The sequence below is a fragment of the Telopea speciosissima genome, chromosome 8 (genome assembly GCF_018873765.1).
Source record: "Telopea speciosissima isolate NSW1024214 ecotype Mountain lineage chromosome 8, Tspe_v1, whole genome shotgun sequence".
Taxonomy (NCBI): Eukaryota; Viridiplantae; Streptophyta; class Magnoliopsida; order Proteales; family Proteaceae; genus Telopea; species Telopea speciosissima.
This window is the reverse complement of record NC_057923.1, coordinates 33,368,982-33,387,560: the sequence shown is the minus strand read 5'-3', so window position 1 is coordinate 33,387,560 and position 18,579 is coordinate 33,368,982. Positions and strand designations below refer to the sequence as shown.

The following is an 18,579-nucleotide window of genomic DNA, read 5'->3' as shown; positions in this document are numbered from 1 at the left end:
GGAGTCGTATTCAGACGTTATTCGGATGTGGAGTCTTTACTTGGTAAGAGTCCTTATTTGAACGTGATTCGGTCCTGCTTTTGAAGGGTGACCCAATCCGGTTGAGTAGGCGTATCCCGCGAATGTTGGGATGTTTGACGTGGGTTCGTGATCTGATTAACCAGAGCTCGGCTCAGGGCTCGCACTCGGTGGTCGACTCCTGCGTGGTTGGTCTTAGCAAATGGGGACGTTGACCTCGTCGCCCGACCACATGGGGTTTCGATCCTCCATCGACTCGAGAGGGCTCAGCCACAATGTCGGTCCCTGAGGACTTGACTGTGCTTGCTGACCTTGGGGGACTTGGCCAGGTTATCGGCCTCGACGACCTCAACTATGGCACCAAGCTTGCGGTACTCGGCCTCGTCCTCGATCATTGAGGACTCACGGGTCCTGTGACCACCTTTTCCTAGGGCCCAACGGTTCGGTTTGGCCTCGGTCACGCCACGTGCCAGCTGCTGGTTGGTCATTGATTTGTGGCTCATCAGGTTTCTTGATCACTCGAAGATATAATCCCAATAGTTTGAATGAGTCTCGCCCCCAAAACTTAACAAAAGGTTTACTCTTGAGCCCCCTCTGATTGTGTCTTACCCATTCTCAACTTTCCTGTTTTAATTTGTGCAGGACACCATATTCCTGGACTAAGTATGGTATGCTGGACAAGTGTGTGTCCATCAAACCTGGTTCGGTCCGGTTCAACCCGGTTCACCTTTGTATTGAACTTTTATACATTTTAGTTTGATATTATCACATGCGATATAAACTTTTTGAGCATTATGTGTCCGTAAGTTGTACTTAAAATGGTAGTCACAACTAGGGTTTAGGCTGGGCACCCTTATCATATGGTCGTCGCATTGGGTATGCCTAGACATGTGATGTCAGGGTACAAATGTGAGTGCCCACATGTTTGATGTGTGCATTGGCGAAGAATCTACTTTGTCGATTCCCTCATGTATTACTGCCAGATGTAGGAAGGGATAGATATGTGTCCCCAACACCCTTGCCTGAGGGAACCTTGTCGCTGCAAAGTGTGAACGCATTCTTTGGTTCATCAATGACTGAGACTCAAGCGAGTCAAAGCCGGTGATCTAGGAATGCGTGAAGACTTTGTGAGTGAAGGAGTTACTCAACATGGTCACCACTGCCCGATTGGGGAACACCAAGATTGAGACTGTCTGTGTATGGTCGGATCGAAATCTGGATCCAGTGTCGTTTTGGAAATGGTTTTGCAAAAATCTATTTTACATAAAATGATAGATTATATATGATTATTTTGAACAAAGTGTTTTATCGAGTTTTGCGGGACCCGATCAGATGTACAGACGCTCTTATATAGACATGTACTATGGATTGGGGTTTAGTAGTACATGTGTACATGCCCTAGATTCCATAATGATGGTGTTGATTAGTGAGGGGGGTTGCATATGATAATTTGTTATCATATAGGGAGTTATTTAGAATTTGCTATTTTAATTGATTCTTTATTTAATTAATGGATATGATGTTAATTGTAATTATCCATAAATATTAAATAAAGTAACTAATTAGTACTTTCCCTATTAGATTCTGCTTCTTCCCCTTTTTTGAAGCACTTTGAGTTTAAACAGAACTGCCAAACAAAGAGAGAGAGAGACAGACTCTCACTGAGATTAAAGTAATCCATGCAAGATTTTAATTAAAACCCTGGTATTATAAAAGGACCACAAAATGCAGGAGGGGGGAGTGCTCCACGTTTTAGCCTGGCCCCCTCTCTCCTGCGTTGTGGTCACACTCTCTCCCTCTTGTGATCTCTCTCCTTCTTCTTCTATTTTCTCTCTACTTCAATTGAGAGTTAGGGTTTGAGAAACCCTAGATCTGTGCTGAAGAATTTGAGAGCATCTAGGATTGGCTTGAAGAACCTTGGTAGCGCCATTTGGAGGTTCAGATCTGTTTGCTTGGAGCGCTCACTGGAGGAAGAACCATTATCTATTGGAGGAGCAATACTTGAGACTCACCAGGTTAGCAATTTTTGATTGATTCTTTCAGTTATTAATTATTAATATTTATGGAATGCGAAAGAAACTCAAATCAATTTATTTCCGTTGCGCATTCGAGTATGGGATGGATCCCTCTTGCCATGTGATGGATTAGAGATGATTTTCTCCGTCCCTAATGCGTTTCATAATTGCGTGGGACACATGAGGGAGGGAGAAATCCTAACAGGGATGCACCAGGGTTCCCATGGGCAACCATGGAAAATCCTAAAATTTAAATGGGGCACCCATGGGACACCATGAGATAACCCAGGGCATGCAACACCCTAATTGGTTTATAATTGGTTTCCCTAGGGAGCCATGGTTTTATCCCTGGACCGTAGTTTGACCTACATGGCAGACTGATCCTATATCTTTTTGCTAGGAGGCAAATTTGTGTTTTTTGCTGCAGGTTATATATATGCTACCAATTGTATGGAACCCGACTTATTTAGCATCCGGACAGGTCTTGACCATGCCACGAGTATGTGGTAGAAGATTCAAGAAGTATGGTGCTCAAACCATCAAGTCACCAATGTTCTTCCATCTCCAACCAAAATCCCATGGCCCTGGGACCTCATCAAAGACTTATTCTATATTTCTGATAAAGCGACTGATATATGTTTTTACTCTAAAGAAGACTCCTATTGTATAGCACTAGCTAGGAACCTTGCTAGGTATGGACAGCTTAAGAATTCTATATATGTTTCAAACTTTTAATATATAATCTATCTCTTTACCATAAAAATAAAAATAAAAGGTTTACTCTTGGATACAATCAAAAGTCAACAAAAGATTTAAGAAAAAGATTTAACTCTTGAATACGACCAGAAGGTATGGATAATTTATTTGCCGTGACAATGAAATATTCACCGATCTGGGCCCAAAAGCAATTCAAGTAGTTGATATCAGGATTTTGAATCCTTCTCCGTAACTATTTTATTTTATTTTTTTGGATATAGAGGTGTCAGATACGACCTCATAATTGTGGAATGTTAGGTCCTTATCACCTGAGTTCCACAACTATTTCATTGGGAAATTAGTTGAATAGTAGGCAGCTTGAAAATCCTTCAATCCACATGATCAATGCTAATTTTCAATTTTCCAAATTTCTGTTTTAGACCACCCCCTTACCACCAACTTGGTCCATTGGACTAACAAATGTCTTTATGGGGCAGAGGTTGGGAACGCTGCCAGCTCCAGGCATGCTGCTGGACAGATTCATGATGGATCTAGATGGGAGGGGCAAGGAGTCTTTTCTAGGGATATTGGGAGAGAGATTGCATGCCAGCCCCCCCCCCCCCCCCAGCACGCATCCAATGGCAGTTGGGAGCATCTAAGCACACACCCCGAGTTCCTCCAGCCAATGGATGTGCACTAGAGAGGCTGGTGTGCTGGAGAAGATTTTTTCCCCAGTTGGGCAACCTGTGCCCAGCGTAATCCCTTTCTTTACAAAGAGTTTTGATAACCTTATGAAAACTACGTTTACTACCCTATCTGAAACCCTATAAAATATTTACCAAAAAAAAATAAACCCATAATAAATAAGGGGAAAATTACCTTGATCTATTAGATAAGAAACTAAATTACAAAACAAATTGGATTGATTTTGTTTTACACCTATTTTTCTTGTAAACCTACTTATTTTGTATCTAAAATAAGTGTGATAACAAATAAGATTTTCATTGACATGTACTTGGACTCTCCCATCACATAAGTGAAGCTAGCATTTTGGTCCTACAATGCACTAATCATCTCACCAATGAGAGGATGAAAATTTAAACTTCTACTAGGTAATGGAATAGTTTTCCTTATTATCTTATTCTTTGTCCTATAAAACATAACTGGATGGTAGATAGGAATGGTGATCCCATTAACTGTTACTTGCTTAGTGGTTTCACTAATAATATTCACAAATTTTGCTGTTAAAAAAAAATTATTCATTTTTTTTAATCAGATAATTGATAAAAATTGGCAATATATATTCGTCAAAGCAATGACTTTGCTTCTCATGTTTATATTAAAAGTTAGAGAACATTAGACTTATGTTTTAAAGAATTGGATTGGAATCGACGGAATCAATTGATTCAAATCCGAATCAAGGTTGGCCAATTCTAAGTAATGCGGATTAAATCTCCCAAGAATTCTTTCATGCTCATTTTCACCATTTCTTTCTTCTTTTAGTTGATAAAGTAGCAAAAAATCAATGAAACTAGCTTGATCTCCAAAACTTTTGAATCAAAACTCCAAAAATTCAAAGATATATGGTACTTTTTGTTTATTCTTTGTGATTCCAATTTTTTTTGGATCTCGACTAATTCGATTCAAAATCGATGGAGGCCAACCCCATATCAATTCCAGGTTTTAAATCACAATTATACTACATGAGAAAAATAAAATTTTGAACTACATTTAATGGCGATTGGCAAGATAGAACACTATAATAGTTATCTAATAAATAAAGGATAATCTTGTTGTTACCACACATGGTGACCCGTGACACGTGCATTGTAACTAGCTCTTTTTGTACCTCATGGAAGACTGATATTATAAATCTGACCATTAGATATATTGGAAATGGTCTGGAGTAGCCCCGTGTCAAAATTCAACCTCAAATTCAGTCATTTTCCCTTACATGTAGTGATGACCCTCTCATGTATATTCATGCACCCTCTTTGTAATTCAAAGTTTTCAATGTTTAGTTCTACAATGTGGAAAATTTCAATTGATGACAAGTGAACAAGGGACCATAGAGTCTTTTTGTCCATAATATTTCAGCTCCATTTGAATTGTCACATGGCGAAAATGATATATGATAACCAAAATCTAAAAATCGAGTTTTCTTCCAACCACGGATCCCATTCACCATGAGGTGGGGGAAAGTATCAGGATTCAAGAGGACATTTTGAGAATATACTAAAACCCTATAAGGGTTTGTGCACCCTAGGATGGTTGGTGAATCGTTCATTACGGACGGAGGGAAACTTAATCCAAAATGAAATGTCACCCCACATGGTGATAACAAGTTTATTTATTTATTTTTTCAAGAGGGAAGGTGGGGGGATTGGAGGTGATGACAATTTAAATCCAATAAATAACTGATAGTTGACTAGACTTTTGGAGAAGTCTTTTGATCAAGAATGCCAATTGCAATTTCGAAATAGTAGCGTCTAGAGAAAGGAAATGATATTTATTTAATTATAGAAAAAGATGGGGTAGAGAGGTAACCCAGTATGACCTTTGACCTTATCTGAGCTTCTTGGTTGCTTCTCTTACATATACAGTATTGGTGGGCGATCTCTGCAACCTACAAAGTTGGACTGTCTACTGCTGCGTTGAAGATAGAAATGGGTCCCCTCCCAAAGGTTAGATTTTGAATTATTATTCAAATGAATATGACACCTTCCTCCCCCTTGTCAAAGAAAGCAAGGTCCTCGCACTTCACAATAATTGACAAAAAGCTAGGAAGATTAGAAATGGAGACTTTAACAATAAGGAGAAAAAAAAAAACAGAACACTTCTCCTGCACCTGTCTACTTACAATGGAAGTTTATAAGGCTAAAATCATCACAGTTGCAGCTGTAATCTTCCTAATTATCGTGATTGTAATTGCCCGAATCTTATTAAAACTCTCCAAAGGTTTCTTCCTTGTTGCTGGAGCTGATTTTGCAGCAATCTTTGCAGTCTTCACATGGCTTTATCTTCAATACCGTAATGATCGTCAGAGGAGATTGATTGAATGTAATTCAATTGATTCAGATGGAAAAGAACTTCGTATGGAATACAGTTTCCTTAGAAAGGTAGCCGGTGTTCCAACGAAGATTCGGTACAAAGAACTCGAAGCCGCAACGGATAACTTCCAATCGTTGATCGGGCAAGGTGCATCTGCTTCTGTTTACAAAGGAAAACTTGATGATGGTACTCTTGTTGCTGTAAAAAGGATTACAGCAGAGCAACATGGGGAGAAGGAATTCCAAGCTGAGGTCGCGGCGATTGCTAGCGTACAACATATCAATCTTGTGAGACTTCTTGGTTACTGTTGTGTTGTTGGAGGACCAAGATTCCTTGTCTATGAATTCATTCACAATGGGTCTTTAGATGCTTGGATTTTCCCACATGGAGGAAAACACAGTGGTTTTCGTGGATGTTTGGGATGGGAATTGAGGTATGGTGTTGCAATTAATGTTGCTAAGGCACTTGCATACCTTCATAACGATTGCAGATCAAAGATATTACACCTTGATGTCAAACCAGAAAATATACTTCTGGATGAGAATTTCAGAGCAATTGTCACAGATTTCGGATTATCAAAATTGATTGGGAAAGATGAAAGCAGAGTTATTACAACGGTTCGAGGTACTAGGGGTTATTTGGCTCCTGAATGGCTCTTACAACGTGGTGTTTCTGAGAAATGTGATATCTTTAGTTATGGTATGGTGGTGTTAGAGATCATAGGGGGAAGAAGAAATGTGAGGTTGATGGAAGATGATGAAGAAAGGTATTGGTCATATTTTCCTAGGATTGTGTCAGAGAAGGAAAGACAAGGGAAGCTTATGGAGATTGTTGATGAGAGATTAACGGAAAATGGAGGAATTGATGAGAAGGAAGTTAAGCTCTTGGTTCATGTGGCTCTGTGGTGCATTCAAGAAGACCCAAAGCTTAGGCCTAACATGGCCTCTGTAGTTGAGATGCTTGAAGGTCGTGTGGTTGTGGACCAACCTCCTGAAACTGAAATGATCATTGTTGATCTTTTGTCCATAAAACAACATGATAGAAAAAAGAATGCCCCACTAACAACAACCCCTTCTGCATCAAACGCCACGCTTAGTGTGTCGATTCTATCCGGTCGGTAGCGGTAGCAATCTCACAGGCTTGGATCCACTTGACCTGTTAATTTGATTCACTTGAGAAGGTAATTTCAATTTCTTCTGTTACAGGGTATAGGGGGTCATAGTTTTTATTTTCCCTACCCTATACAACCCACATTTTTGTGTTTGTAGAAATTATATATATCTCTACTTCAATTCCCAGGGTTCCTTATATGTAGATTGATTGATTTACTTCTGCTACAAAGTATGTATTTTTCATCCAAGAAAAATTGGATACAAAGACTAATAGAAGGGAAATCAGCTATGTATATTCTCTGGTTGCAATCATGAACATGTGATTAAACAGTAAATATCCAAATGTTTGTTCAAGAATGTGACACAAACTAGGTGAGAGAATCAGAATAGTATTGGTTTAAAAGGATGATTCCAGACAAAATCTCACCAATAATGAGAAAAAGAATAATTTTGGTTTCTGTTCCTTGGGATGACAGGGATAGCTAGACACAGTCAATTTCGAAATGATATCAGCCAGCTAGATTCCTCTAGATAATAAACCTTTTGATCCAAATTATGTCCTGGCCTTCAGTATTGAAAATTTAAAAAGAATGAAAAAGGGGAAAGAAACAAAAACTTTTCATTCAGCTTTCACGGTAATATTCACTGTGGCTCCCATTTTTCTGCAAATATTTTTCTTTGGTTTTTCAGAAAGACCCATCATTCTCTTTCTCTGTTTTCTCTGTTTTCTCTGTAATCTTCTGAGAGAACTCTCTGTTCAAGAACAGCATTCTTGCTAAGAAAAGCAGAAGAATAAAAGAGATTTGGATTCCATCAGAATCAAATAGACATGGAAAGGAAAGACATTTCTCATAACAAAAAATGTAAATAAATAAATAAAAGGAAGGAAAACAACTTCCTTACCCTGCTTGTCAAAATAAAATGGTTGTTGTAACTTCAATTTTCAATAATGGAAATACTTGGGTCATGTGGCATGTTGATTACATTGTTTTTCAGGACTTTAGGCAAAGACTTTGCAACTTGGCTTTTGGGAAGACCCAAGGACTGCATTCTTTTTCTGAAAAAGAAAAAAGCAAAACAAATGTAGGGTAGTTAGGATCACAATATGGATTCCTGATAGGATTTTCAAGATATAAATCATTGAATGAAATGGATCATCAGTTAGACAATCATTTCAGATTACTTTTTAGATATGTGATAATGGATACAAGATTAAACGAAGTGGGTTCAGCAATCTCCAGAACCAGTTTGGAAAGCTGCAACACATGCAAGCACAGACATGGAGACCCCACTCAGTTTTTACACCCTGGAGATACTCTCTCTCTCTCTCTCTTTCTCTAAACAGAAGTTGAAATGAGTACATCACGGATGGTCAATGTTCAGTGTTAATGAGGCTTATAAGCATGGGATTCTATTGTGAACATGAATTCTTTTTTAATGAAGTCATTTTAGGATTTTCAAGAAATGAACTTGTTGAACGTTTCTTCTGGTCTATCATTATTTCGGTGATATCTGTTTTTTTTTTTTTTTTTTTTTCATTTAAATAATGAACGTGTGGGTTCAAATGATATGAAGGACAAAGATTTCATGCCCTCCCCATATGCATAAAAAAAAGTTAGGAAAGAATCATCACTTTTTGGCCAACTTGGTAGCAGCAGTACATGAAAGTTGTTCTCGACCACCTAATTGGGCATACCACCCGCCTCAGCAGAAAAACAAACTGAAACTGAGGGTCACCATGACATCCACAATGCATAGCGCAAACCATAGTTGTCACGCTGATTAGGCGACCCAAGGTGTTGGAGAGGGTAAAAAATTCAAGGTGGCGTCGAGGCATCCAAACGGACCAAAGTGCGTGGACGCCTAGGTGGTGCCTTGACAACTATGGTGCAAACAGCTCTTATGAAACACATGGATGCTGAAACTGTAATTAAGTTCATTCAGCATCATTCCCAGCTGATGCGTGCAAGTGATTTTTCATATTTCACCCAACCCTAAGTTCAATGGTCATTTTATTTTATTTTTTTTGAATGAATGAAAAAATACAAACACAATAGCCAAGCAGGCTAGTAAAGAGATAGATCTCAATCAAAACAAACAAAACAATCATCAAAAGGAAGGAAACTAAGGTCCCGTTTGGTAACACTCCTGGAGAGTGCTTTTGGTGTTCTTTTGCTCTACAAGAGTGCATATAGAATAGAATTGCATTTGGCACACATGGTCCAATCTTGTGTTCTCCAAGATTGGACCGGTTCAAAAAACATGAAAAGATCAGGAATTGAAAAACACCAAATTGAAGCTTCTTCGATTCTTCGCCATGACTTAAAGATCAAAAGGGTAGAAAAATGAAAAGCTACTCTCAATCAGAACCTCTGAACCCTGGAGGTGACTGTCTGCCTTGCTGTTAGGGTTCTTAAACGAGAGAAGAGCTTCAGACCCATTGCCTTACCGTTAGGGGGTCTTAAACGAAAGAAGAGGTGATATTCCCTGTGTGAACAGACCCTGAGATTTCAGGGAGTTACAATCGGAAAAGAAGAAACTAGGGTTTCTTCCATGGAAAAGAAAAACCCCGAGAATGAATACCCTAAAAGAAACAGCCCTTCCCCTCGTTATTTCTTTATTTCTCTCTAAAAACCCCTACCTGAAATTTCCAACAAAAACTCTCTTGAAACTGGAAAATCCAAAACCCCAAGAAAGATGAGTTAAGGTTTTGCATCTCAGCTCAGCTTTATCTTCTGGGTCTGATTGATCATCGTTGAATTGATCATTGTTGAAGAGAGAGAGAGAGATGTTTGGATAAAAAGAAGAAAATGGAGGGGAAATCCAAAGGAAAGAGAAGGGGATTTTCAGTTTTTGTTTGCATGTGAAGGGTGGAACAAATTGTCAGCCAGTGGGGTTATAGAGTTTGGGATTATTTGGGGGGTTTGACCTCGTTGGGAGAGAGCTCCCCTTACTCCTTGATTATCTTATAATTTAAATTCTGTGGTGCTTCGCTAGGAATTGACCGTAGCCAACCAAACCTCCACCACCACCTCCACCTCTTCAGATTTCAATTCAACTCCCCAAGTGTCCATCACCTAAGGGTGGGAAGGAGCAATTGTGTTTTAGAATACTTGAAAATGATCCGAGTGTGATTTAGAACCGAAGAAGGCATAATTAACATTTATAAGAGGAAAGTGGACACAATAGGGGGGAGGGGGGGAGAAGACCAAGGAAAAGTGGGATAGAGACTAGAGAGAGAGAGAATGGATACAGCCAAACATACAAACTACATCTTTGGTCAGGCTTCTTTAGCTGATTGAGCTTATGCCAAGGCTTGGGCTCATCTCAAGCAAACCAAGCTTACAAACAAGCCAAGCTAGCATTGCTCATTGACAGTCATTGCTACAATCCAAATTAGCAATTTATCATGCAGTTGTGGCCCTTTGCCCCATTTATTCCTTTTAGATGTTAAAAAGTTTTCATGAACTATATAAAAGATTTAAGTTGTTTGATTGCCCATGAGATAGCGAATATTGATATTTATTTGTTAATGCATGAGAAAAATTATAAGTTGTTCAATCTCAATTGAAGGCTAGAACTCAATGATTGATGAAGTTTATAGCATGTTAGAAATATAGGATTTGTTGTTAGATTTAAAATATATTTTATTTTATTTTAAGTTTCAAAAGAATTTGATTGCTTTGTTATAGTGTGGGACCCATGTGATCAAGGAATAATGGTTGAATTCCAAAGGTTGTAACATCCTATGGGTACCCTAAAGTCTATTCATGGTCACTATCATGAGTGGGAAGGTGGGTCAAGAATATTGAATGAGATTAATTTCTCAATTCATGGTCATAGGCATGTCTTTCTCTTTATGGGATTTTAAGGCCTTTTATAGTCCTTAGTGAGGAATGAATGGATGTTAAGGCCTTTTATGGTCTTTAGTGAGGAATGAATGGATTTAAGGCCTTTCATGATCCATAGTGGGAAAATGACCATGAATTATGATTTAATTTCAATTCATGTCCATAAATCTCATTCTTCAATTAAATTGGTCACTAATGGGTGGTTATTCTTGGGAATTTCAAGGGTGTGCAAGGATTGATTTTGAGCCTATATAAACCCAACCAAATGCATTACAAAATACATCTTGATACACATCCATGCCCATACTTTGCAGTCACAAAAAGTCTTATTTCTCTTTCCCTCTTTTCTTCTAAGTGTGTTAGAGGTTTACTATGCTGAAGCTCTTGGCTCCTTTAAGGGACTAGAAGAACTGCTTCATCTTCTAGTTGGAGGTTGTTTTATCTTGGGTAGTGGTGCAGAACAATCCTTGGCAGTAGGAGGCATCAATTACATTAAAGGCAGCACCACAAGTGTGACTCAACTTCAAGCTTGTTCAAGTTGTTGCGGATGTGACTCTACATCAAACTCAAGTTTTGCTCTTCCCATTTCAGCCAAAGGTCAAGCCTAGTTTCTACTACTTCTATTATATTACAATTTGTGTTGTTTCAAATTGCTTGTAAGAAATTGTAATACAATTATCCAACAAGTTTAAGGTAATTGATTGTTATAAGATCTCATGGCTGATCTTGGAGTTATAAGCAACAAGGGTGATGCTTCGAACAACAATGTCGTTGATGGAGCTGTCAACGAAGAAAATCCTTCAAACAACAGTATTGAAGGAGCAATCAACAACCAAGAAGGCGAAGTTCCTGTTAGCCGCAATGGTAAGAAGATTCTTCTTTTTCCTACTATTGACTCAATTCCCCCCAATGTTATCCCGTCAGTGACAGAGCTTATCCCGGATTTAGATAAGATGAGGATTGTCTTTGAATTTTATAAGATTGAACAGTTTGGAGGTCAAAACTTCAAATGATGGAGGCAAATGATGTTGTTTGCTTTAGCCCAAATTGGAGTGGTGTTTGCCTTGACTAAACCCATACCGAAAAAAAGCAATGATCCTGAAAAGGAGGGCAAAAGGGTGGCTTGGATTCAAGCAGATTACCAGTGTAAGAATCGGATCTTGAACGCATTATCTAATGATTTATACCATGTGTATAGTTTATTGAAATATGCGTGTTCGATTTGGAATGCCTTGGTAAAAAAGTACTCTCTTGAGGATGCTGGTTCAAGGAAGTACTTGGTGACTAACTTTCTAAACTTTGCTATGAAAGATAGTGACACCATCTCAAACCAAATTGATCAATTTCAAATTTTGGTTGGAAAGTTAGCAAAGGAAAAGATGGTTCTACCAGAAGAATTTGTGACCGGTGCCTTGATTGAAAAACTTCCATCTTCTTGGGATGCCTTCAAGGCATCTATGAAACACAAGAAGACGGAATTGACTTTAGACCAGTTGATTGTAATGATCAAAATTGAGGAAAAGAACTGGCACAAGGACAAGGGTGAAAAAGACCTTGGGAAAAGACGCCTAAAAGCGAACTTGGTAGAAACCAACAAACAAAGCAAGAAAAGGAAGAATCGTCAAGACAATGATGGGCCTTCTTTCAAGAAGAAGAAACTTACTTGTTTTGTGTGTGGTAAGCTAGGACACTTCAAGAAAGATTGTCGATTCAGGAAGAAAAATTCTAAAAAGGTGAACTTAGTTGAAGACAACGTCTTTATAGCTATGGTCACGAAAGCAAATTTGGTTGAAAAATCAAAGGATTGGGTATTGGATACCGGTGCCACAAGATATATTTGTGGTGATCTGAAGATGTTCTCCTATTCCAGAAGTATAGAGGTTGAAAAGGCATTTATGAGAAATTCCCAAAGTGTCCCTGTTATGGGAAAAGAAAAAGTGACTTTGAAGCTCACTTCAGGGAAGACTATGGTTCTCACCAATGTTCTCCATGTGTCAGAGATTAGGCGCAATTTAGTTTCAGTTCCTTTGCTTAATAAAGTAGGAATGAAATTAGCTTTCGAAAGTAATAAAGCGGTTATCACTAAAAATAATGTTTTTATGGGGAAGGGATACCTTAATGAGGGGTTGTTTGTACTAAGTATTGAAAATATTGTAATTGAAAAAACTAGTACTTCTTCCGCTTACATGATTGTCTCTTCTAACTTTTTTTATTTGTGGCATGGTAGGTTGGGTCATAGTAGTGTGAAATATATCACTAAACTATGCAAGTTAGGCATGATTACCGATAGGGTGAAACCCCCTGTGAACAAGTGTATAATTTGTGTAGAGACAAAGTTAACCAAAAAGCCTCACAAGACTGTGGATAGGAAGAGTGATCTCTTGGAACTAATCCATAGTGCCTTAAGTGACTACAAGTCATATGAGCCTAGGAGAGAAAACAACTATGTCATAACTTTCATAGATAACCACTCTAGATATACCATGGTGTATTTACTCAAATCAAAGGATGAGGTCGGAAAGGCGTTTATATCTTACAAAATGGAAGTTGAAAATCAACTTGACAAAAAGGTTAAAAGACTTAGAACCAATAGAGGGACTGAGTATTTTAACCTTGATAAGTTTTGTGAGGAAAACAGAATTATCCATGAAACAACTGCCCCATACCAATCGGAGGAATCAAATGGGGTTGCCGAAAGAAAAAACAGGTCTCTTAACGAGATGATGAGCTCTATGTTATTGAGTTCAGGTGTACCACTTGATATGTGGGGGGAAGTCATGCTATCGGCATGTTATCTATCAAATAGAATCCCACATAACAAGACTGGTATGGTTCCATTTGAGAAATGGTTTGGTAGGAAACCAAGTCTAAAACATCTACAGGTTTGGGGTTGTTTGGCTAAGGTGTTGTTACTGGATTCTAAGAAAAAAAAATTGGGACAAAAAACATGTGATTGTGTATTTTTTGGTTATATTACAAATAGTACGGTATACCGATTCACAGTGATTAAAGCCATGGATGATGTTATTGAACCAAATAGCATCATAGAATCAAGAGATGTTGAGTTTTTTGAAAATGTATTTCCCTTTAAGTCCAACTTAACTACAAGTAAGGATAGTCAATTGACTAATGGGGAAATGGAGTCAAATGAAAGAATTACCAATCAAGAATTGAGTAATGATGATGAAAGTCGGCCTAGGATGAGCAAGCAACTTAAAAGACCCAAATATACAGATGATGAGTGGCTTGTCTATTTAGTAGACAAGGACCCTCTTACATACAAAGAGGTTATTACATCACTGGATGCCGTCTTTTGAAAAGAGGCAATCAAGAGTGAACTAGATTCAATCTTGACGAATAACACTTGGGAATTGGTGGATTTACCATTCGGATCTAAAACTTTGGAAACCAAGTAGATATTTCGAAAGAAATTAAAAAGTGATGGGTCACTTGATCGTTTCAAGGCCAGACTTGTTGTCAAAGGTTTTAGGCAAAAGCCTAATATTGATTACTTTGACACATTTGCCCCGGTGTCTAGAATTGCCATGATAAGGGTTATGTTGGCAATGGCGTCAATACATAACCTGGTCATCCATCAAATGGATGTCAAAACGGTATTTCTTAATGGGGACTTAGAGGAAAAAATTTACATAAAGCAGCCAGAAGCTTGTGTAGTAATTGGCCAAGAGCGAAAGGTTTGCAAACTTTAGAAATCCTTATATGGATTGAAGCAGGCATCGAAGCAATGGCATGAAAAATTGAATAAGGTTCTAATTTCAAATGATTTCGTTATAAACGACGCTGAAAGATGCTTATATAGCAGGTTCTATGGTGGTAGGAGCGTATTCATACTATTATATGTAGATGATATGCTTATAATGGGAACAAACTTGAAAATGGTGAATCAAGCTAAGAAACTTTTGATGTCTAATTTTGACACAAAAGACTTAGGAGAGGCTGATGTGATCCTTGGGATCAAAATCACTAAGCAAGAAAATCATATTTCATTATCCTAAGCCCGTTATGTAGAAAACATACTTAAAAAGTATGGGTACCATGAAGTTTCAGTGGTTAAAATACCTTTTGATATGGGGTGTTATTTGAAAAGGAACCTATGTGAACCAGTGAATCAAAAAAGATATGCTCAAATTATTGGTTCGGTCACATATCTAATGAATTGTACGCATCCAGATATTGCCCTTGCGGTAGAAAAGTTGAGTCAACATACTCACAATCCAAGTAAGGAACATTGGAGCGCGGTTGATAGGTTACTAAGGTACCTAAAAGGCACTATAAACTATAGCTTACACTATAGTGGTAAACCAACGATTTTGGAAAGGTATTGTGATGTAAATTGGATCTCAGATACAAGTGAGTCCGTAGCTACTAGTGGGTATGTATTTACACTAGCAGGCGGTGCAATCTCATGAAAATCCACAAAGCAATCTTGTGGAATGGGCTCTACCATAGAAGCTGAGTTCATAGCCTTGGAAAAGGCAGGAACGGAAGCCGAATGGTTTAGAAACTTAATGGCGGATATTCTATTGTGGTAAAAACCGATTCCATCGGTGTCACTACATTGTGACAACTAAACGGCTATACATCTAGCCAAGAACCGGATATACAATGGTAAAAGGAGGCACATACGCCTCAGACACAATCTTGTGAGACAGTACATAGATGAAGGAATAATAGCTATCGATTATGTGAAGTCAGAAAGTAACAAAATTGACATGTTCACAAAGCCTATGTCTGTCAAGAACTTATGTAGTGCATCTACAGGAATGAGGTTAATGCCTAATCCATAGGTCATGTGATGGATACCCTACCTATGTGAAGAGGCTAAATGCCTGAATTAGGTTCAAGGGATATAAACGAAGTCACCGGTTGACCGGTTTTGTACTACTACTTGTATAAATATTCATTCCAAGCTGTAGATGGTGAAAGTAGTACTACCACAGAGAAAGAGGTTGAGCGATGAAGCTCTTAATTAGTCTAATCCCAGAAAATATGGGGGTGTGTCAGTTGTGGTGCACACCAGGGACTAACCTAAGTGAATATAGGGGGTGTGGCCGCCACCGATGAAAACTTATGGGCGAGTTCTCTAAAACATTCACGAGTTCAAGATAAGGGACATGACCGGTTCAAAAGTCCAAAGTGATTATATGAAAGGTTGCTCAAGAGTTGACCTATGGGATATGGTTGGTGGAACGGTCAGCTACACCAATGAGAAAAGATTCAAGGAGTTTGACTCCACCTCTACTCTGTAGCGCGGTCCATTAGACCTAGTGTAGGTTCAAGTCCAGAAGACACCTACAACGATGTGTCCTATAGTGTCTAATTCAGTCACAGCATGTGTCTCTCGTGTCGTATTGAAACTTGTGGGGGATTGTTAGATTTAAAATATATTTTATTTTAAGTTTCAAAAGAATTTAATTGCTTTGTTATGGTGTGGGATCCATGTGATCAAGGAATAATGGTTGAATTCCAAAGATTGTAACATCCTATGGGTATCCTAAATTCTATTCATGGTCACTATCATGAGTGGGAAGGTGGGTCAAGAATATTGAATGAGATTAATTTCTCAATTCATGGTCATAGGCATGTCTTTCTTTTTATGGGATTTTAAGGCCTTTTATAGTCCTTAGTGGGGAATGAATGGATGTTAAGGCCTTTTATGGTCTTTAGTGGAGAATGAATGGATATAAGGCCTTTCATGATCCATAGTGGGAGAATGGCCATGAATTAGGATTTAATTTCAATTCATGTCCGTAAATCTCATTCTCCAATTAAATTGGTCAATAATGGGTGGTTATTCTTGGGAATTCCAAGGGTGTGTAAGGATTGGTTTTGGGCCTATATAAACCCAACCAAATGCATTGCAAAATACATCTTGATACACATCCATGCCCATACTTTGCAGTCACAAAAAGTCTTATTTCTCTTTCCCTCTTTTTTTCTAAGTGTGTTAGAGGTTTGCTGTGCTGAAGCTCTTAGCTCCTTCAAGGGACTAGAAAAACTGCTTCATCTTCTAGTTGGATGTTGTTTTATCTTGGGATAGTGGTGCAGAATAATCCTTGGCAGTAGGAGGCATCAATTACCTTAAAGGCAGCACCACAAGTATGACTCAACCTCAAGCTTGTTCAAGTTGTTGCGGATGTGACTCTACATCAAACTCAAGTTTTGCTTTTCCCATTTCAGCCAAAGGTCAAGCCTAGTTTCTACTGCTTCTATTGTATTACAATTTGTGTTGTTTCAAATTGTTTGTAAGGAATTGCAATACAATTATCCAACATTTGTATTGCTGGTTGTTGTTTGTAAATCAATTAAGGAACTAATTAAATATATTTTATTCAATATTAGCAAAATGACATCTTCATCAAGAGTCTTGCTGAATGAGACAGCAAAATGGTCTCAAAGAGAACAAGATGAGTTCTTAAGGATAATGAACATAATGACATTTATGTAATTTTTTGTATAAAAGAAGTGATTTTGTAAAATGTCTGCCAAACACTATTCTGTTCTTTTTCTATTGGTGGAACAGAAATGTAACAGTTTTACCAAACACTATTTCTCTTCCATGAGATTATTCTCACAGCACAGAATCAAAAAAGAGCACTTCTGTGAAAAAAACATTCTCCCAGAACGGAAGTGTTACCAAACGGGACCTAATAATAAAGGCCAAGAACGATTCTATAACATCAAGTTTTCAAGTCTACTAATTGTACTACCTAATGCTATAACTTCGTCTGGCTCTAAAAACACAATAGCCTTCTGGAACATCAACTTCATCAAAAATAGTCACATCAATCTTGATGAAGCATGTTGCCGCCGGAATCCTACTCGATGATGTGGAGATCTACAAAAGGTAGAAGAGCACTGAAGAGACCCGGAGCAGGCTCCGAGGGGGGACTCTCCGATGCCAAAGTTAGTCCGGTAGAATAGTAAGTAGAGGAAGTACGAAAGAGTCAAAGTCAGTAATGGTGAGATGGCTTACCTGGGTCCCTTCGCCTACTATTTATAGTAGGGGAGTCCTCCAAGGCGATTGTACTTCAGTAGTTCACTGTCACTGGGAGTCTTCCGAGGTTGCGTCGGAGTGGGATTGTTCTTCCCCCTTTGTGAGCAATCTCCAACAGATAGTGGTTATCCGTTGGTTGTGCAGCTCGGCTGGATAGGGGTCAGGGTCCCCCTATCTTGTACGGCAAGATGGTGATGTCATCGTCGTTATCTACTCTGTTATCGATAGCACCAATATCCACATGTACTCACGTCATTGGTCGGGTCCGTTTGCCCCTATCAAGGCACATAGAAGAGGTCACACTAACTTCATGATGCAAAGTTTCTAGGATCAGAGTTGTCACCTTCAAGAGACATGTTGGCAAAATAATACCTCTTTTCCTCTGAACTCTTAGCCCCAAATCAGAGCGGTCTCTACAGATAGAAGAGACTTCTTTTTCTTTTTTGTCTCTTAATTTCAATCTCTTTATTTAAAGGAGGATCTTCCACTAAATCTACTAGATATGATTTGTGAAAGAGCATATGTGGTGAATCTAAATCAAATTGGATAATGTTATATTGATTCTCATCGTATCCTCCAGTTGGGTAACTCTCTAGATTCGATCCATCTTTCATCATGTCTAGATGTCTCCTTACCATAGCCTCATCTCATTCCTGAAATTTCTCCAAGATAATCTCTCCATCAACATGAACACCAATAATACTCACTTCCTTAACATTCAAACTTATCCCAAATTCAGCCTTCAAATTTGTACCATTTCCAAAAGGGTAAATTACAGATCACCGCTTGGTTTTCAATCGAAACCCTGATCACCCCCT

At 38.5% G+C, this 18,579-nt stretch overlaps 1 protein-coding gene across 1 annotated transcript; it reads left to right on the top strand.

The window, feature by feature from the left end:
- Window positions 1-5,586: 5,586 nt before the first annotated feature.
- On the top strand, window positions 5,587-6,901 carry LOC122672246 (probable receptor-like protein kinase At5g20050). Its single transcript, XM_043869741.1, has one exon. The coding sequence runs from the start codon at window positions 5,591-5,593 to the stop codon at window positions 6,899-6,901; it is 1,311 nt and encodes a 436-aa protein (XP_043725676.1). The 5' UTR covers window positions 5,587-5,590.
- Window positions 6,902-18,579: the final 11,678 nt, after the last annotated feature.